The sequence below is a fragment of the Camellia sinensis genome, chromosome 11 (assembly GCF_055761805.1).
Source record: "Camellia sinensis isolate YWXY chromosome 11, ASM5576180v1, whole genome shotgun sequence".
Classification (NCBI taxonomy): domain Eukaryota; kingdom Viridiplantae; phylum Streptophyta; class Magnoliopsida; order Ericales; family Theaceae; genus Camellia; species Camellia sinensis.
This window is the reverse complement of record NC_138971.1, coordinates 12,540,267-12,562,087: the sequence shown is the minus strand read 5'-3', so window position 1 is coordinate 12,562,087 and position 21,821 is coordinate 12,540,267. Positions and strand designations below refer to the sequence as shown.

Genomic DNA, 21,821 nt, shown 5'->3' with positions numbered 1-21,821 from the left:
ATTCTGTCTTGTCTAGTCTTACCACACATCCACCTTAGCATCCTCATCTCAGCCACACTCATCTTATCTACATGTTGTTTCTTGGTTGTCCAACACTCCGTCCCATACAACATAGCTGGTCTAATAACCGTTCTATAAAACTTACCTTTTAGTCTAGTGGGTATTCGTTTATCGCACAATACCCCAGACGCATTTCTCCACTTACACCATCCTGCCTTAATCCTATGGGCCACATCTGCATCAATCTCTCCCGATGTTGTGATAATCGACCCTAAATAACGAAAATGTTCACTCTTAGGCAATTCTTGGTTCTCAATCTTCACTTCTCCTCTGCTTTCATTGTTACTGTTACTAAATTTACACTCCATGTATTCTGTCTTAGTTCTGCTTATCCGGAATCCTTTAGCTTCAAGAGCTTTTCTCCAAATCTCTAACTTTGTGTTAACTCCTTCTTTAGTCTCATCCACTAGCACAATATCGTCTGCAAAAAGCATGCACCATGGCACGTCATCCTGAATATTTATCGTCAACTCGTCCATAACTAAAGCAAAAAGATAAGGACTTAAGGTAAATCCTTGGTGTAACCTTATAGTGATAGGAAATTCATTTGTCTCTCCAGCTGGCGATTTAATAGTGGTCACCACCCCTTCATACATGTCCCTAATCACGTCAATGTAACCTTTTGTCACCCCTTTCTTCTCTAACACCCACCATATTATATCCCGGGACACTCTGTCATATGCTTTCTCAAGATCGATAAACACCATATGAATGTCTTTTTTCTTTTCTTTATACTTTTCTATCACTCTCCTCAAAAGATAGATCGCTTCCATTGTTGACCTACCAGGCATAAATCCAAATTGATTCTCTGACACCTCTGTTATATCTCGCAATCGGCGTTCCATCACCCTCTCCCACACTTTCATTATATGACACATTAGCTTGATTCCTCTATAGTTGTTACAATTCTGGACATCACCTTTATTTTTATAGATTGGCACTAAAATACTCTTCCGCCACTCATCTGGCATGTTCCTAGTCAACAAAATTTTGCTAAACAACCTAATCAACCAACCAACTCCCTTTTTACCCAAACACTTCCAAGCTTCAATAGGGATATCATCGGATCCTAAAGCCTTATTTGATTTCATCTTCTTAAGTGCAATTTCCACTTCAAAGTTCCTAATCCTGCGATAGAACCTATAGTCTTGGTTTATCGTATTACTGGCTATTTCTTCCCTTATTATCGTACCTCCATGTTCCTCATTTAATAGTTTCTCGAAATAATTCTTCCATCTTTCCTTAATCTCATCATCCTTCACCAATACCTTAGAATCCTCACTCTTGATGTACTTTACTTGATTAAAATCTCTTGTTTTCCTCTCTCGTATCTTAGCAAGTTTGTATACCCTCTTCTCTCCCTCCTTACTATCTAGTCTAATGTATAGGTTATCATATACTTTCAACTTGGTCTCTCTCACTACTTTCTTGGCCTCCTTATTGGCCAATCTATAGCTCTTAAGGTTTCCTCAGTTCTATCCTTCTGCCACTTTTTAAAGCACTCTTTTTTTGCCTTAACTACCACTTGAACCTCTTCCCTCCACCACCAAGTTTTCCTAGAGCTGGGTCCCGTTCCTTTCGACTCTCCAAGCACTTCCCTTGAGATTCTCCCCATACAATTGGCCATCGAGTTCCACATGGTGTTAGCATCACCTTCTAAGTCCCAAGTACCTTCCTTATCCATTCGATTCTTAAATATTTCTAGTTTATCCCCTTTTAGGTCCCATCATCTCGTCCTACGACGCCCACCATCCTTCTTAGCTTGGTATTGCCCTCTAAAACATAAATCTAGTACCAAAATCCTATGTTGAGAGACCAGACTCTCTCCAGGAATCACCTTACAATCATTGCATTTTAGGCCGTTCACTTTTCTCACTAAGAAGTAATCTATTTGACTCTTAACTAATCCACTCTTAAAGGTTATCAAATGTTCCTCCCTCTTCTTATACATAGTATTGGCCACCACCAGGTCAGAAGCTAACGCAAAATCTAAGATACTCTCTCCAGCCTCATTTCTGTCACCAAAACCGTATTCACCATGCACCCTTTCATAACCTAGTTTATCTATGCCCACATAGGCATTAAAATCTCCACCTATAACTAGGTTCTCTCCTGTAAGATCTCATCCATTTGCTCCCAAAAATCCCTCTTAGTCTGATTATCTAACCCTACTTGAGAGGCGTATGCGTTAATAATGTTCACTATATTCCCTCCAATAACTACTTTTAACTAGCATAATCCTATCTCCTTTCTTAGTGACCGTCACTACACTTTCCACAAGACCCTTGGCAATTATGATTCCTACCCCATTCCTGCGTCTATCCTTACCACTATAATATAATTTAAAACCGGTATCCTCAATTTCCCTAGCTTTCTCTCCCGTCCACTTAGTTTCTTGTATGCAAGCTATACTAACTCTCCTCCTAATCATAACATCTACCAATTCCATCGTCTTGCCGGTTAAGGTTCCTATGTTCCAAGTGGCTACCCTAAACTTATAGTCTTGGACTAGCTTCTTTACCCGCGCTCGTCCAGAAAAGCGCGGAAACCTTTGCCCATTTTTCACCGCACCCAGGCGTCGATGCGGCGCCCCTTGCTCACTTTTCGAAACACCCGGAGGCAGGCACAACGCGTCACTTGAGGGGAACGACCTAGCATTTAAACGATTCAAAGTAGGATTCATTTTCATAAGGGATCCGAGCGGCTTTTTTACATGTTGGCTGTCGGCTACCTAACACACAACCCTCCTCCTTAACCCGGGCTTGGGACCCGCGAAGTTGTTAACAACCCCGGCGGAGTTACAATGCTTCTGTACCGTCAACATAAATTATTTATCTTTGCTGTTTTGTTTTGTATATATTATGTCAATATTAATTTAATAATGCATTACTAGGAGTCTGCTGGGCTAATTAGTTTATGTAAATAAATTAGTGATTGTTCATTCTATTATGAGTTTCTTCTGCTATGTGCTTAATTTGATGCTATTGAACTGTCCATTAATTTTATGTAGTCCCCTGTACAACCTTTAGTAGGATCTTCTGTTTATATCTTTTGAAAGTGTAATAGTATCTTGCTATGGTACTGCCCTGTGTGGTGTAATTCTAATATTGTGGATATTGCCTATCATTTCTTAGTAGTTTTTAGATGCTGGATGATATGTAAATTATATGGATTGTTTCTTTTTTTAAATTGTGCTTGGATTTTGTTTTTCAGCCTCTACCTTTGAAGCGACTTACAGAGGGACTAAGGGGTTCAACAAAGAGATCGGAAGATAACGAAATATATAAGCTATTCTCGAATGTTATGTGTCTATATCCCCCAAAGGTAGTTATTTTAAATCTTTTAAAGCAGTGAAAGGATTCTTTGTTAGGTCCATGTGCCTTGTTGCATTCTTTCTCTTATGTTTTCGATGTTTTGTTTTGCATCCTACTTTGACTTTATAATTCTGGATGGGGACAACTCCCTTGAAAATTGTGAGAAGGCTTCAAGTAGCTCTGGGGAGCATTTATTATCAAGCTTTTCCTTTAGATTTTCTTACTGGTCCATTGTTGCCTTGAGGCAGTTGCCAGCAATTTTTTTGAAACTTATGGTTTGGCTCAAAACATCCCAAGTTCTCAAGTGATTGCTTCCTTTATCTGACTCCTGTGTTTTTATCTGTATGAGGATAGTTCGCTATTGTAAACAGTACTCTGGACAGGGACTGAGTCACTGAGAGTAGCTCTTGTTTGGAAAAAGCAATTTGTTAAATTGAACAAATATACACACACATTATGGAAATTTGTTTAGGTGTCTAGTTGTGTGAAACTGATTTTGTATAACGGTACCTTTTTTCATTAAGTGCTGTGGTGGAAAAGGTCCGAAACTAACATCTCATTTGGGAACATAAATATTTAACATTACTGTTTGTTTCAAATCTTGGATGTCAGTTTTCTTATTTTCTGCTTTGACCTTGATATTTGCAGGAGGATGATGTGCTTAGAACATTCAATAAGCAGGTTGAAGAAGACAGGAGAATTGTCATATCACGGAGCAATATAAATGAACTACATAAGGTATGGTGACAGTTTTCGTAGTAATGTTTGCTTTTTGGTGCAGTGCAGCTTTAATTCGTTAAGTTTATGAACATAGGATGTGCTTGAGTGGATGTGCCACTGAGTATTTGTTTTATTTTTTTTTTATATATATATGGATTTATTTCACAAATAACTGTGTATTACAGGTCCTTGAGGAGCACGAGCTATCTTGCTTGGACCTATTGCATGTGAATACTGATGGTGTGATACTGACAAAGCGGAGTAAGAATCTAATGTGGCCCTCTTTTTAATTATTCATTCGAGTAACAAATGATTTTTCACTAAGGTTAAAGTTGCATATATCGAATGAGATCTACATATTGTTTTTTCTTGAAAAAATTGTGGGGTCAAGGTTTGAGTTTTTGAAGATTTTTAGTTTGCCTCTTATTTTATTTGTGGTATATGCATATGGTAGGCTAAATAAATGGTTGGCCTATAAAGTTAACACTGTCAGTGTCACTATAAGATAAATTTTTAGGTGGCTGTAGTATGTGATACGTATTAATGGAGAGTGACTGAAATGGCTTACTTTTACTCAAAATATCTTTGATTTTGCAAGAATATGGACTACGTTGGTTCAGATAGAAGTTTCTAAAAACCATGTCGGGACAATTATTGATGCTTGTGAAACATCTGGGAAATATGAAATCTTAAATATTGGATGACACTACATTTGTTTCTCAACAGGCCTTTGTTGAGGGTCAATCTTGGATGTAGCTTTGGTAGCAAATGAGATAGTGGAAGATTATAGGTCTCAAGGTGTGAAGGTCGTATTTTTAAGGCTGATTTTGAAAAAAATTTGCTATCAAGTGGATTAAGATTTTATGGATTTTGTTATGGTGAGGAAAGGATTTGTTATTAGATAGAGAAAATGGATTCAAGGTTGTTTATCTTGCAGTCTTTCAGTAATTGTTAATGCTAAGGTGGGGGGGGAGTTTTAAAACATCAAGGTTTTTAAGACAAGGGGACACTTAATCCTTCTTTTTGTTCACAATGAGTGGCAAACAGAATTGAAAAATTGATGAGTGGCCAAGGTTTCAAAAAGCGGTTGCAGTGGCGCATTTGTGGTTGTGGGGTATAAATGCCGTAGCGTAAAGATTGCGGTAACTGGAACTATGAATTTTTTTATTTTTCACACAATTTGAAAAAAAATTACCGATATGCATATTTTTTTCCTTTCAGAATCACATTTATTGGAGTTTAAGATAGATTTTGATTAATTTTTGTTAGTTTTTAAATATGATCCAATATATTTCATACTTTTAAATCACTATAAAAGGTACTTGCTACATTTTATTTTAATAGTTAATGACTTTATATGTCATGAATCCATATTGTACTTATTTTTATTTATTTATTTAAGAATAATTGATTTTAAATGTCTACAAATTTATTTTTGATCAATACTTGAACTAACTAAATAAAAAAATATTTACAATTATTAAATGGAATGATTATTAAAAAAAAAATTGTGTCTAAACAAAAATTATTTTGAGCTACTAAATATTACAGAATGTGTATAATGTATATTTTGTACGTGTAGAATGTGTATAATGTATAGTTTGTAAGCTTTTTTTTTTTTTTTTTTTTTTGAAACAAAGTTGTTCAGAATATTGTAAATGTGTGTAACAGTGTGTAACGGGCTATTACGGCCATTACGTAACACCGAAACAACCGTTACATGTGTGAATTTCCGTCACATTGCAAAAGCAAGTGTAAAGGGTAGCGCCGTTACGTAATACTGCTTTTGAAACCTTGTGAATGACTTTATGGGAGACTAGTGGGAGGGTAGAGAGGACCATTTGGTTTGTTGGGATGTAGTCTCTCTTCCTAAGAATAAGGGGGCTTGATTTGGCCCGCATTTTAGAGAAGAATGCATGCATGCTTGGAAAATACTAAATAGTTATGAAGTTTTCATATTGAGCACAATTCTCTTTGGCATGCTGTTATTAGAAGTATGGTATTCAGGGAAATGGGTGGGAATACCCGGTCTCCATATAAATTCATTTCTCAAGGATTGTCTCATTTATTTTTCCATGTTTGTTTTAGTGTGGGAAATGGGATACTGTGGGTTACAATGCTTGAAAGTCTATCCTTGGATTATATCCTAATATCCTCGGAAAATGCTAACTAATAAGAAAATCTCTATGATGCTTCTATTGCTGTTGTGTCCTTACAGTTCAGAGTTAATATGTCGCCACATAAGTGATTTCCAATGGCAGTGTTACCTCCTATTGAAGATAACCTTGATAGTCTAGGAAATCTTTCGTCATGTATATGATTTCTAATGTTTGAGGTCTAATAAGCATGAACACTTGACATGTGCTAGACATGAACAAGTGTTGAACACTACCCAATATGTGTTGTATACTCGTCCAAATGTGTCCTCGTATTATTGTTATTATTATTTTTATTTTTATTTTTTAGACCTGGATATGCTTTAGGCATTTGGGGGACACATCTGTCCATCGCTGGAACACACTTGTCCATTAACTATAAGTTTGAAAAACTTTTCAACTATCACAAATTATTCCATTAACTGCAGATCGGGAACAGGAAAAGGAAAATTCAAAGAACGCAATTGTTGCAAAAATTGGGATTTTAGTAGGAAATAAAAATTGAGATCCAAGGATAAAAGAAAGACAATGCGGATCCATCCTACATTATCCCCCCATGTGCAATGTCCATGCATTTTTAAAAAATTGTCGTGTCAGTGCCATGTTTGTGTCGCATGTTGTGCCATACTTTTTAGGTTGAGATGTCTCCCATTGAATCAGACTTTAGTGGTCGAGGTAATCTCTTGTTTCATATATAACTTCAATAGCCAAGCTACTTTCCATTCATGCAAGGTATTTGACTTGCTATTATCAAGGAGGCTCTACCTTCACGATATGCACTCGCGGTAAAATGTTGGTGAGCCCCCCTTGTGCATAACTGGCATCTTAGTTGTAGGATCCACCTAATGGCAGTGACAAATCTGCTCCAGAAGCGCGTTTCTGTGATTACATGCAAGATTTTATTTCCCATCGCGTTCCCATCAAGCAAGAATCTCATTCCCAATTGGGATGGAATCTATCGAACATATTAATCCTAAAAAGAAAAGAAAAGCTACTAAACAAAAGAAAATATGTTGCAACCATCATAGTATAAGAAAAATTAACTCAAATTTGATGAACACGTGGATGTTAGGCACGAGCATCTCACATTGACTCAACTCTCCTCCCCAAGTGTGGGTGCCTCACCTAGGCGAACCCAACCGCTCAGTGCTTCGCTCACATCCATCTCATCCTCTCAGTGGCTTGTCTCAACGTTACGCACTCAATGGCTCTTGCCCTTCCAAGACTTCATACTTGCACTCTGATGCCATAGCTTGCCTAGGTCCATCACATGATTTAGGAAAATTGAGGTTTGTGCCTTGGCTATTGACCCATTATCTTGGATGGGATCATCAGAGACTTGTGGTTTGGTAATTGGAGCTCAAGGATTGGCAAAGTTTGTTAGCGCTCTTTTAGGGTGGCTTCACTTTTTCTAGTATTAAACAAGAGAGAGGCAGACTTTGACCACAGACACACGTGTGACATACCTCATGGGGGTGTATCATACCTACCAAATGTTACTTACGATCCCCAAAGTTCGTGCATAGGACACTGTGCAAAGCCCAACCCTCCTATAAATGGAAGCCTCCTTGATAAGGACAACCCCCCCCCCCCCCCCTCCTCCCTTTCTTTCTTTCGCTACGAAGGCTGTCTTAGACTTTTAGTTCTCTCCCTCTCCCTTTCTTGTGGTTTGGCACTATCTTAGTGCCTATCATGATTCCCATAGAGCCCATGGCCTACCCACATCACCAATGACCACCCAAAACTCTAGAATTGTAGGATTTATACAATTTCTCATATATGTCACAATACCATACTGTGAACCGCACCACTCCACCAACCAATGTTTGTGAGTAGCCATTGAAATAAAATATATGTATTGTCCAACCAACGCATTCTAGTTGCATTCCATTGATTACTATCTCACCACCTTTTAGTCACAACACATTCTAATAAACCCTTTGCAAAAAAATAAAAAATGCCTAGTCCTAAATTCACTTATACAGTGAGCTAACTTAGTGGGACAATATACTTTGTTTTTACATAAATGGTGAATGCCATCTTGAAAAGAATGTTTGCATAGCCCCAACATACAGCACCCAAGATGTAAGAAATAATGTATAGAGAAAGAGAGAGAATAAATTGTATGTATTATTATTGATTGATATATTGATATCTATTACAATGATTCATGATTCCTATATATAGAAGAGGGTGAGTGTGTAGTAGGTAAGGAGTAGGTGAAGTGGAGGTGGTAGTGGTGTAGTGGGTTAGGTTTAGTGGAGTAGGTGAGGTGGTAGTGGTGTAGTGGGTTAGGTTTAGTGGAGTAGGTGAGGTGGTAGTGGTGTAGTGGGTTAGGTTTAGTGGAGTAGGTTTAAGTGGGTGAAGTAGGTGGAGAGTTGGTGGATTTTAACACAAGATATTGAGTTGATGGCCAAGTAAAGTCTCAGTCATTGGTAAGTCAAAGTTACTGAGCCTAGGAACTTGAGTCATTCTTTTTTTTCTTGATTAGGGGGACATTGCATTGGACACTAAAGATTCACACAGAAGTTGATTGTAGTTTTAATAGGGCCTGATTCTTGGAGTGATCCTTTGGTATATTACAAATATGCCAACATATTAATATGAGGTCTTGCACTTTAATGGTTGAGATAGACCATCCTACCATATAGAGGTGAGTCATATTGTCATTATAGATGGCCCATTTCTATGAGCAACTATGAACAATTTAATTTTACAAGGTTAACGATTTACATTTTCTATAAGTGAATCTTATCTACATAATCTATATTCAATGTAGCTTAGGGAGTAAACCATTCAGCTCATAAATAATTTCCAGTTGTATGAATAGGATAAATTGTAGAGTAAGGAAATGACATTTTATTTCTGTTGAAAAAATAAAATCCATTGGTTTGAATGCATAGATGCCAATTGCCAACATGTGTTAATGGTATTTTTATGTGGTTTTTTGTGTTTTTGTTCTTTCAAAGCTAAGCGAGTCCAGAAACTGTACATGTTTTCCTATGTTTGATATTTGTGTGGAACTTTTAGAACTAAATCTGGTTGCAAAAGTTAAAACTCCACATAAATTTGTGACACTACCTTTCTTGTTGTTTATCATGCCATTTGCTGTCCCCAATTGCCATTCGATTATTGTTTACAGAAGCTGAGAAAGTTGTTGGCTGGGCCAAAAATCATTATTTATCATCATGCCTCCTTCCATCAATAAAAGCAGAAAGATTGTGTGTGCCTCGTGAAAGGTATATACATATGTTCTTTACAATTGTATATATTTGATAATCATTTTTTCTATTTCACCTTAAAGTTAGTTGCTATTCTCTATCTTGTGAAGCCTTGAAATTGCAATTTTGAGGTTAAGGGAGCAAGAAACAATATCCAAGAAGCCATCGCAGAATCTAAAGGTGTGTATCTTTGCTTGTTCTAACCTCAAAATGCTATGAGGAGATCAATGACTTCCTTGCATGCTTGACATGTATGAACTTTGGCAGAATCTTGCGAAGGATGAGTATGAGAGCAACTTTGTTTCAGCGGTGGTTCCTCCTGGTGAAATTGGTGTCAAGTTTGATGATATTGGTGCCCTTGAAGAAGTGAAGAGGGCACTAAATGAACTTGTCATTCTCCCAATGAGGAGACCAGAGCTTTTCTTGCATGGGAATTTGTTGCGGGTATTTCATTGGTCTTTTTGTCTGTATTTACTTGATTTCAGATGGGCTATATTTTGTGCCTCTCCACTAATTTCTGGGAACTTTTGTCAGCCTTGCAAGGGGATATTACTTTTTGGGCCTCCTGGAACGGGGAAAACCCTTCTTGCTAAGGCACTTGCAACAGAAGCTGGAGCAAATTTTATCAGCATAACTGGCTCAACTCTAACATCAAAGGTGACCTTGGGACATTTTGCAAAGAAATAATGATAATAATAAATAGTAAAATTTAAGTTGGAACTTTGGGAAATGTTATGCATAGAAGAGGATGAGGATTCAACAATTCTTGTAGGGATATCAAACTATTTGTCAATTGAATATGAATTTTTCTCAAGTGCACCAATTGATCGCTTCATCCATCTTACTATGACTAGAAAAAACAGATGAGAAAGAATATAACATGATATTATAAAACCACCTTGCAATGGAGTCAAAAGACGATACCAAAAAAATCCTATTCCTTAAATGAAGTACGATGTCATACTACCTATATCATTTAAAAAGATATCATTTACAAACAGTATCAATTTAGTTCTAATTCATGAAACTAGAGTTGACATAAACATCAAACTAGAGTTGTTAAGAGATGCTTTAGACTTGCAATTTTAGCAAAACTAGAACTGAAATAAAGATAATGCAATTTGATGGACAAGAGATACCAATGTCACTATTTTTGATATACTGGATCAATAATCCTAAAGGGAAGATTTGGGGTGATGCAACTCATAACAATAGGATGAATGAAATGGAAAGGTGCTTGAGAACTGGTGTGTGATCATAGAATTTCCAGTTAGTTCAAAGGAAAGTTCTATAGGAGATTTACGAGGCCAACTCTGTTGTATGGTACAAGAAATGTGTGAAAAAAATGAGTTTTACTAAATTAAAATATTAAGATGGATGGGTGGTGTTGCAAGAAAAGTTTGAATCAGAAAAGCATACCTTCGGTGAAGTTTGAAGTGGGACCAATTGAGAATAAAGCTATGAAAGATAATTTAGATAGTTTGGTCATGTACATGTAGACCAACTATAATATGCTTGTTAGAAGAATAGAAGATGTGATTTAAGAGCACTGCTGCAAACCCCCAGTAGTGGGTGACCCCCACCACCCCCACATACACGTGGGGGGTAAAGAGAGAAGGAAAAAAAAATAAAAATAAAAAATTTGGACCAATCAACACCCACTGGGGGTGCTGGGGGTCTCTCCCATTTTCCATGATTTAATTCAAGTAGAAGGCACTAAAAGGATAGGAGACAGGCTAAGAATGACTTGGGTTGAGGTGGTCAAACAAGACATTTTTGTCTAGATTTTAATTAAGATATGATTTAGAATATAGCCAAAGGATATATGTAAATGGCTGTAAGTGAATAGGATTGACACTTGTTGAGTTGAATCGAGTACAATGAATGTTTAGATTGTGGGAGGTTTTTACACTTCATTTGTCAAAATTGGTAACAATTAACTGCATTTTTCTAGAAAAATGAAGAATGGTCAACATCCCAATATGTACTAGTCACTTACTGAAAGTGCACTTGTCAGACATTGTAAATCGTATTATTTAATTTTGTATTATGTACTAGTCAAATCTATAAATTTATTGAAAGAAGGTTCATTTTGTTTAAAATGGTAATACATTTTCATAGAAGACATATATATTGGTGGGGTTCTTCCTAAATTTTTCTTTATGTTGTTTCGTTTGTTGTAAATAGTAGAACATTTTAGATTTGATTTACCACACCTTTTATTTTAACAAACACCATTTATCCAATTGAGCTAGCAATGATGGGAAATTTGTCCTTTATTTTCTTTTGAGAAATTTTAATCTCTGAAATTCTGTGTTGTTTGATATTAGGGAACATACGATAGTGGTAGATGCTCTTACCCTAGACCTTTTTTTCCCCTCTAGACGGTGACAATGGCCAAACAATAATTTGCAGTTGAAGTGTTTATTTTTAAATGACTTGATTTGCTTAGTTGGTTGTATTATTTAATTTGTCTAAACATTTAATTGCATAATTGCATGACTGCTTTTAATTGTTTAATTTGAATTTACTTAATTTGAAGTTGATAATGTGGTCCAAGTTATTAAGCACAATGTAATGTAAAAATACAGTGTTTCATTATTTAGCACATGATAGATAAAACATACAATAAATCTGTCATACTCATAAAAAAAAAAAAAAAAAATTATGCAATATCTATAACTTGCGCTTCACTTTGATTGCGCCTCATGCCTACACCCCATGAGACCTTGGTGCCTCGGGGGGACCTCGACTCAAATAACTCTGGTGTGCAGAAACAAGTTTCAGTAGTATGACATTTACAATACCCGCTATTTGAACATACTTTCTGTTTCTTGTTAGATGTTAGAATTCTGTGATTATTAGCGCTATTGTCAGGTGAGCTAAGACCTTTTTCATTGGAGGCTCCTGTTGCCGTGGCAGCACTGCTGCTTCTGGGCGAAATTGATACTGCTAATATGTTGGGATAATCATTTTCCCAAGGCAAAGTACAGTGTCTTAAATTTTAGGCTTTGACGGCACTTGAGTTCATCTTTTCTAATTTGGTCCATTTTATGTTATTTATCTGCTCTTTTTCAGTTCAACAAAGCTTCACCACATATATTGCTGTGCTCAGCTGCTAATATACTTTTTTACTTTTTTTTTTTTGTTATGTAGTGGTTTGGAGATGCTGAAAAGCTTACAAAAGCCCTCTTCTCCTTTGCTAGCAAGCTGTCTCCTGTAATTGTTTTTGTCGATGAGGTGAGACGTCCTTTTATGGCATTAACTACTGCATAAAGGCCTCTCTGCTATTTTGCGTCAAATATCAGTATCTGGCCAAAACAAATAATTCACCACACAAGCAAAAGTGTGCCACTGTGGCGGCCCACTATACAATCCAAAGTCTTAATTAGCAAAATACCTCACTCTTGAGAAGCTAGAAAACAAAAATAAGCTAAACCAGCAGCAAAATATCCTCTAGAAACATAAAAGCAGACCAAATTACACTAACTGCATTAGACAAAGTCCAAATCAAGTTCCATATGGAATTCTTAAAATTCATCTATCGTACTCAGCATCATTGCGTATTGATTATTTACTTTATATATCATGTGACTTTCACTTTCCTAGCAGGTTTGGAGACAGCGAGGCTGTTTGATAAACTGAAACTAGGTGCTGAAAATTTTGAGTACTGATTTTTTAAAATAAGTAAATTTTAATTTTAAGTAAAACTGGGTGAAATTTTAAGATTTCAGCACTTAATGGAAATATAAAACATCCCCATTCCCCATATACTTTAAAGGAAATGATGCTTAGTCTGATTCAGAAACTTTCTTTTTCATTATTCAACTGCTACTTTCACAAACTATACTACATATCGTATCAGTCATGGACTCATGGCTGTTGCCTTGTTGTAATAATAATATCAGTGGTCTGAATTCAATTTTTGCTATAGGAAAACCATCTCTAGTTTAGTATGCATAAGGAGCCTTCTCATTTAGACTTCAGTTCCATTCGTATGGATTGACAGTTTGCTAGGTGTTTGGGGTGGTGCTGTTGAGGCACAAGGTAGCTAGAAGCGAAAGGAGTTTATCGCCAACTATATAAAATCTTTTAACACAAACTGTATAATGTTTCTTTTTTAGGCAAATATGTCATAATATCAGTGGCCCACGCTCACTGCTTGCTATAGAACACTATGTCTCATTGGCCCCGTTTGTTTTCCGATCTAGCAGTCTGGACTGGACTGTTAGTGATGAACAGTAGAACAATATCATGTTTGTTTTGTAAATGGAGGTCTGGATTGAGAGTCCCTTTGGACCACGAAAGGCCTTGGACGAGCGGACTAACAGTCTGGGCGAGGAGATGGTATTCAGAAATAGTCTGTTCGGATTAGAGTGTGGTTGTCCGGCTGGTCAACTGGCCAAGTGCAATTTTTTTTTTTTTTGAAACATATACGGCTGCACATTTTGTTTTTTGTTAAGTAAAAACCATGGTTTTTATTTGTTTTATTATTTTATATTAAAATATTTTGACAATCCTCACACTAACAACTATCATAAAAACAAATACAGCTTTACTTAATCCCCTCACTAAGAATCTCCTCACTAACAATCCCCTCCATCCTACCTTTGAAAACAAACGGGCCGATTTAGTATGCATAAGAAGGAGCTTTTTCATTTAGACTTCGGTTCTGTTTGGGTAGGTTGACAGTTTGCTTGGTGCTCGCGGTGGTTCTTTTGAGCACGAGGCAACTAGAAGAATGCGAAATGAGTTTATGGCAGCTTGGGATGGATTGAGGTCAAAAGACAGCCAGAGAATCCTCATCCTTGGTGCCACAAATCGGCCGTTCGACCTTGATGATGCTGTCATTCGTCGTTTACCTAGAAGGTAAGTTTGGGTTAACCTGAGTTGTTTTTTCTCCTCTTACTGCCTTGACCACATATTTGCTTGAAACATTTTTTATGGAATATTGTTTTTGTTACTTTTGCAAACCTGGTCTCTGTGTCCTGCCAGTGAGCCATGCATGCTTTTTCTGCATACACTGTTCTTCAGTTCCCCAACTATTCTTTTTACTGTATACATCGATTGGTTTTCAGGATATATGTGGATCTGCCAGATGCTGAAAATCGTGTAAAGATACTTAGAATATTTCTTGCTAAAGAAAACTTAGAACCTGAATTTCAGTTTGAAAAGCTTGCAAATGCAACTGAAGGATATTCAGGAAGTGATTTGAAGGTAATGTCTTCAATGTTTAATGACTGATTGGATCTGTTGTTGTAATTCTCATACTTCTTCTGTGTTTTGCAGAACCTTTGTATTGCTGCGGCATATAGACCTGTCCAAGAACTTCTAGAGGAAGAAAAAAAGGTAACCTTCTTTGAATTTAGATGTCATTGTCTTTGCTCTATAAAGTTTGAATTGTCCAAACCTAGCTGCGCTTTGCATATTTCCTAGGATAGAATTGCCTATAGCTATCTAATAAGTTGCTTTTCTTCTTTGATGGATATGTTAATATTGTATGTTAGGATTCTGTTTGAATCATGAGTCTCTGAGATGCATATTGCTTTATTGACTTGTGTCCAAATGAATTACCGACATGTGGCTGTACTCCCTCCTCTCTTCAGCTTCTAGCACCATGTCATTATAAATAGCACTCTTCCAGGAATCATGCAGAGGTGGTGAGCTTGATCATTCGAGTAGGTTGATTGTTTCAATCATTCTTTTTCAGTTTATTCCTTCATGAGTAAAATTATTCTATAGAGTGCCAGAGAGGGTACAATCCAAGGGCACTAGTAATATACAAGAGAGACTCCCCACATAGGTCTACAACCTACCTAGTGTTCATATATCCCTAGAAGGCAATGAAAGTTTGCAGTAGATACAAAACTCTTCTTGAAAAGCTATTGATACAAAGCACTGATAGTCTTATCTGTGGGAAGGGTGGAAAATAATAAGGGGGTAGGAAGAGGGAATATGGTTGGACAGAAGTTTTCGTTGTTTGGCAGGAAGGAAATTGAAAGCAAACGAATGTACTTTTTCTCTGGGCCCATCCAATATTTTCACCTAAAAGGAGGGGGAAATGGCATGTCTGTTTTTCACTCGTTGCTCTTCACATCCTTCTTTTAATGTGCAAGGGCGTAATGATAAAATCAAGCTAAACTCATTTGCTTCCTTCCTCCTCTCCTTTATACCAATCAATCAAACAAAAAGAGGGCGTATGATTTCTATCTTCCTTTCTCTTGAATTTCCTTTCCATTGTATAAAATGAACTATAGGCATAGCCAAAATTCCATCCCCTCAAAATAAGCACATTGGCATTTTTTATTTATTTGATTTTTTATCTTTTCTCTTTCTTTCTGTAATCTTGACTATAATTTATGTTGTTTTTTACTATTAGCACTCTTTTTTACTCGCACTATCTCTCTAATTGATGATGGCTTTTATCTTGTTGATTGTAACTGTGTTTTTTTTTTTTTTTTTTTTTTTTCAAATACAGGTGGATAAAAATGATATGGTGCCAGTATTAAGACCGCTCAATTTGGATGATTTCATTGAGTCAAAAGCCAAGGTAAACTTTATTGATTGATTCAGATATATATGAGGGACCAAGTGGTCATAATATTTCGATTGTCTCTATGGTCTCCTCTAATTTTATTTCGTTTTCATGGAGTTTTCAATCTTTTACAAATCAGAATGATTATGAGTTCAATGAATTTATTTTCTTGTTATTTATCCTTGAGAGTGTTTCCTTATCCAATGCATCTATTGATTAAAGGATATGGACTCTTCATTGAGCCGAGGGTATTCTCTTTCAAGTCATTTTTTAATAAAAAGCATTGATGACCCAAATGTGACCATTCTTTGTCCCTCACAAGTTGATTTGGAGGCTAAGGTGTTCGTGTGGACCGTGTGATGCAAAACAGTGCAAAGCAGAGAAAGAAGTAGAAACCTTGGTCTTCAACACCTTAGGGGCTTCAGTACCAAACATAATAGAAAACTTTAGATTTTTGTTAATTTGTTTGGAAAGTCTTTCCCATCTGGCAGTGTTAGGAGTCTTTGAATATCCTCCAATTTTGTCAAATAAAAGACATCAAACTTGGAACTCAAAATTATCATAATCTCAACTACAATTTTAATCAAATAAGTAACAGCTCCATCTGGGTCTCTATCAGTTAGCCCAACAAATAACATCATCGCCCAACTAAAAAATCATCGAGGGCCATCCTCTTTTGTCGATGTCCAGAAACTCGTGTGATTTGAGGCCTGGTGTCCGCAAAACCATGACTCACAAGAGACTTAATACCAATTACATAGTCAAGGGAATTCTTTTATTTTTCTATTTCTAGAGATTGGGAAGCTATATGTAGCTTGTAATGTTTCATATATATATACGTATGTATATATATTTTTTATTATTATTACATGGGCTTCTTGCCTCATGTACATTTTGTAGTCTTTTGTATATATATATATATATTTTTTTTTTCTCATTGTCAATCAAAAGAAATATATATTAAGAAAGAGGATTTTGATAGAGCGAGTTTGAGGGAGATTACTAAAGATTAAGTTCATAACACAATGGCAATAGTAGCAAGAAAGAGGCCCTGTCCTTTCTGTGGGTCATATTAGACGTTCCCAGCTGAAGGTAGATAATTGTGGGCTCAGTCGTTTGGCTTGTTATTTACATTCCTCACCTCAACCATTTAGCTACATCTTGGGGCTCAAATCCAATCTCATAGCCGCATATTCTTTATTGTTTGATATCTACATATTTCATTTAGACTTCAGAGTTATGCTATACAAACAAGGAATTTTAAGGTAATGGTGTGACAGATTTGGGTCTTATCATTTTAAATTAATAGACCAATCAAGCTGGTTTGTAATTACAAAAATGCCATTGCCATATTATTTTGATCGAAATACTGTATAAAAATTATTTAAGATTATATTGCCATATCGTTCAGATCGCTTCTTACTATTATTTTGCAATCACGTTATTGATCATTGTAATTAATATTTGCTAACTATTATTAATGTGTTATTATAATCCCTTTCATTTAAAAAAAATTTAAAATAGAAAAAGTCCTATGTTTTTTTTTTTTTTTTTCCTTCATAAATGTCAAATTGATGTTTGTGTTATCTTGTATATAGGTGGGGGCATCAGTTGCATATGATGCAACAAGCATGAATGAGCTGAGGAAATGGAATGACCAGTACGGAGAAGGTGGAAGTAGGAGAACGTCACCATTCGGTTTTTGAAACAAACTCGATGGATTATTACTGTTCAAATTTTTATTCTTTAGACAGCATACAATCCCGGATGTGTATTCCTTCCGAAAAGGAATTTCTCTTCTCATCCAATTTTTGTATTAGTGAGAGATTAGGTGTTCTCTTATAATGTTAAGTAATGTTGTTGGTCCTGGGAGATGTAAAATAATGAGTAATATGCCAATGTAAGTGGCAAGTTAATTTATTTTATAGTGAGCTATTTTCGTGCTCTTGATCATTAAGCCTCATTTACAGAGATTTCTTGAAAGAACCATTGTCTTGTTTGTTTAGGTGGAAATATTTTGCAACCTGCCTGATTGGTTTGTCCATGCCTGGTTTCATTGGATTTTCTATGATCCAGATCGTAGAAAAGAGTCATACAGGAGTAAGTAAAATGTCATAATACCTTTAGGCTATGATGATTTGGATGTAGATTTGAAAAGACCGAGAGGGAAAGTGTGAAATGTAGGCAAAATGTAAATATATTTTCATCCTCTAATTGAGAGTGTTGGGTTAGAGATTAGCGACTTTTTGCCTTGACAATACACCAATTTTCCATTGTTTCTCTCTCCTCTCGCTCTCACTTTGATCTCTTTTCACTTTTTTTTCTCTCTCTCTCTCTCTAACGTCTTCTTACTCTCCTCTAGCTCATTGTGTGTGAACCTATCACCACTATCCATGTTTGCCACCGATGAACTCGTCATTAGTACCATTCGTAGTCACCATGGCTCTATCATCATAGCCTGTGGTGATGTAGAGAATTGGTAATGTAGAGAATTATGAATGGTGTCGACTGTGGAAGGGCGGTGATGGTGGTGGATTTGAAGTTGCCAGCTTTCCCTTTTTTGACTATTAAAACATAATTAGAAATTCCTAATACAAGCATTTAAGGGTTGTTTGGGATGATTTAAATAAGTGAATTTTTAATTTTTTTATGAAAAAATATACAGAAAAAATAGAGATATGATATGGTTCAAAAAAATAAAAAGATAAATAAGTGCATTTTTTTAGGTATAGCCAAACAATCCCTTAATAATTTTCAATATACCAAATATCCTTGTTAGGGGGTTAAGTAACAAAATAAAGGGTAAATTACACTAATTTTTTTGATATTTGAAAAAAAAAAAAAGTTTTACAGTTTTGATATAATTATTCATCTCATTTTTGATGAGATTAAATGAGCCAAAACTAATGAAGATATATTGTGAAAATACAAAAAATAAACAATTGAATATATATTTTTGTGTAAAAGAGATGGAAGGATCATTTTTTTTTCTTTATATAACTAACAAAATATTGATGAAAATAAGATAAATATTACATGAAGTAAAATATCGCGAAAACTCAATGTAATTATATCAAAATTATGAACTTATTGTATTTTTTTTTAATAAATTTTAAAGGAGATCAATGTAATTTATCTTAAAATAAAACATCAAACACCCAAAAAGCACCTATCATGCTCCATGGAAACAATTAAATAAGTCAATTTTTTAAAAAATCTTTTTTTTTGTCTTTACTAATTAAAAAAAATTATATAAAAATCTTAAAAAGAATCTAAGAACTTTTTTTTTTTTTTTTTTTGTGATGAAATCCAAAAACAATTCTCCAAAGAAAAAAAAAACAAACTTTAAAACCAATTTTCTTTTCCGTTTTTTTGAAAAATATTTTATATTTTATTTAAGGCTGCAAAACTTAAAAGTGAAATTTTTAAAAGAAAATTAGTGAAAAATCCATTTCAAAGGATTATAAGGCATTAGATCTAAGGTACATTCTTATTTGGCGATATGAACATGTTGAAAAAGTTGCCAAAAAATTGACCGGAAAAATCACTAGAAAAGTCGTTGACGATGGTGACTGGCGGATACTGCAGCAAGGGGTGGTGGTAAGGTTGAAAAATGTGTAATATTCAACAGATAGAGTGTTTAATGAGTGACATTATTACATTTTTACAGATTGTTAATTTGATGAATTTCAACGAATAGATAGATTGATTGATTTCAACATATAATTATCCTTTCTGTTAAAAAAAATATATATATATACATATATAGTTGTCATTTTGGACAAATTGTGCCCTATTGGTCCAAAGATACTAGAGCTTGGGCCTAATGGCCTGGAAAATTCAGAAATAGACTTATGGCCTGAAGTAGCAATTTTAAAATATTTTTTTTTTATAAAAACAATGCTAAAAATTGAAGAAAAAAAAATACTAAATAACAATTCCCAAGCCAAGTCTTGAAAAAAAAAAAAAGGAAAATTAAAAACACATCCTTAAAGTTTGCTTAAAATACAAATTATTCTCTATAATTTTAAAAATTACATCTCGCTCTTTTTATTAATAAATTAAATTAATTAACAATTTTTAATGATATTAAAAATTTATTTTAATTACTAATTCAAATAATTTTATTATTAGATAAGAGAATAATTAAAAAAAATATTTTTTCAATTGTGTTAAATAAAATTTTGCAAAATTACATTAAAAAAACTCCAAAGTTTCACGCGTTTTACAAATTAAACTATAGAGTTTCAATTTTAATAACTTAAACTCCAGACTTTAAACTCGTGTACATACAATCAGAAATTAATAATAAAATAAAATAATAAAAAATAGTCACCCAAAAACAAGAGCTGCAATTGGGGACTGGGAGAACATACAAAACTATCCATTGCCCAAAACCGAAACCCTCTTCGATGTTTCTGTTCGAATTTCGAAAGCTGATAACCATGAATTATATAAACAAAAACCTAAAAACACAATTAATATGTGTATATGTGTTTGAATATATATATATATATATATCATAATCAAATAGTAGAATACCAAAAGACAAATCCATTCTTCACTTTGTCCCTGTACGGGGAGCAAATATTCCGGCAAGCCCGTACTCCTTTCTTCCAAGCTCCGTTTCTGTCCGATCACCTGCGAGCACAATAGCGATGAGCTACCCGGCGGTGTGTGGCCGGAAAACCCCTCCGATGATCAAGTTAGAACACACACAGGGGATAGATAGAGAGAAGGGAGAGTGTTTGGTGTTTAGTGTATGTCTCACCAAATGTTCATCTGTCCGCGTATGGGGGGCGCAGACGTGTTTATATACCTTCTGCGCCCCAAATCTACTCCCAGTGTCCTCTCAACACGTGGCACTGCTATCCCATCTGTCAGCATAAACCTTGCTGAGCACCACCTAACCTAACTGCCTGCCCATTCTCCTAGGAGCTCGGCAGCCGGGCAGTACCATCTCGGCCATCGTCTGCCATGCTGCGCTTCAAGCCCAAGTACTCCAACAGCTAAGCTCAGATGAGGACCGGACTCGGCGGCATCTCGACAAAGCCGAGCTCGGGACAACTCACGCTTGTCTGCGGTCGACCTTCCTGCCGAGCAAAAAGGTACCTCGGTCCAACCTTGCCTTTCCTAGCGCTGGACCTTTCACCTGACCGGCTTCGTAACCGCGGATCCTTGCAGCTCGGTCAATCCACGCGCTGCCTTAACCGAGCAGCTTCCTTCAAGGCTGGGCCACACAACTTGGCCCAACACCTGTTCGGCCCAAATCTGTCTGGCACAACTCTGTCCGGCCCAAATCTGTCCGGCACAACTCTGTCCGGCCCAAATCTGTCCGGCCCAATTCCACGGCCCAATCCAGATCATAAATCTCCCTCTCAATTGCCCCTTAATTCCGTCCGCTCAAGCGTGACTGGGATTACCTATTTGACCGGGGTAACTCTTCCTCGGTTCTCAGTCTGCAAGACGGTGACCGCACTAAGAAGGCGAGCAAGGTTCGCTTCACGACTTCCTTCTTGGCGAGCAACATCAGCTGGGCAAGGAACTCCAAGGAAGGCGAGCAAGGTCCACTCCGTGACTTCCTTCTTGGCGAGCAACATCAGCTCGGCAAGGAACTCCAAGGAAGGTGAGCAAGGTCCGCTCCGCGACTTCCTTCTCGGCGAGCTACATCTGCTCGGCAAGGAACTCCAAGGAAGGCGAGCAAGGTCCGCTCCGCGACTTCCTTCTCGGCGAGCAACATCAGCACGGCAAGGAACTCTAAGGAAGGCGAGCAAGGTCCGCTCCGTCACTTCTTTCTTGGCAGACAAGAACAGCT

At 36.3% G+C, this 21,821-nt stretch overlaps 1 protein-coding gene across 4 annotated transcripts in view; it reads left to right on the top strand.

The window, feature by feature from the left end:
- The window catches only part of LOC114257480 (P-loop containing nucleoside triphosphate hydrolases superfamily protein), a 60,791-nt gene extending 42,802 nt beyond the window's left edge, over positions 1-17,989 (top strand). For all 4 annotated transcript variants that reach the window (XM_082893599.1, XM_028197238.2, XM_082893600.1 and 1 more), the window contains 13 exons: positions 3,274-3,384; positions 4,023-4,112; positions 4,280-4,355; positions 9,393-9,489; positions 9,582-9,651; positions 9,739-9,915; positions 10,006-10,128; positions 12,628-12,711; positions 14,156-14,340; positions 14,550-14,688; positions 14,761-14,820; positions 15,950-16,021; positions 17,605-17,989. In XM_082893599.1, the coding sequence (XP_082749725.1) occupies positions 3,274-3,384; positions 4,023-4,112; positions 4,280-4,355; positions 9,393-9,489; positions 9,582-9,651; positions 9,739-9,915; positions 10,006-10,128; positions 12,628-12,711; positions 14,156-14,340; positions 14,550-14,688; positions 14,761-14,820; positions 15,950-16,021; positions 17,605-17,712 (1,392 nt within the window). In that variant the 3' untranslated portion in view covers positions 17,713-17,989. The remainder of the gene's footprint in view (positions 1-3,273; positions 3,385-4,022; positions 4,113-4,279; positions 4,356-9,392; positions 9,490-9,581; positions 9,652-9,738; positions 9,916-10,005; positions 10,129-12,627; positions 12,712-14,155; positions 14,341-14,549; positions 14,689-14,760; positions 14,821-15,949; positions 16,022-17,604) is intronic.
- Positions 17,990-21,821: the final 3,832 nt, after the last annotated feature.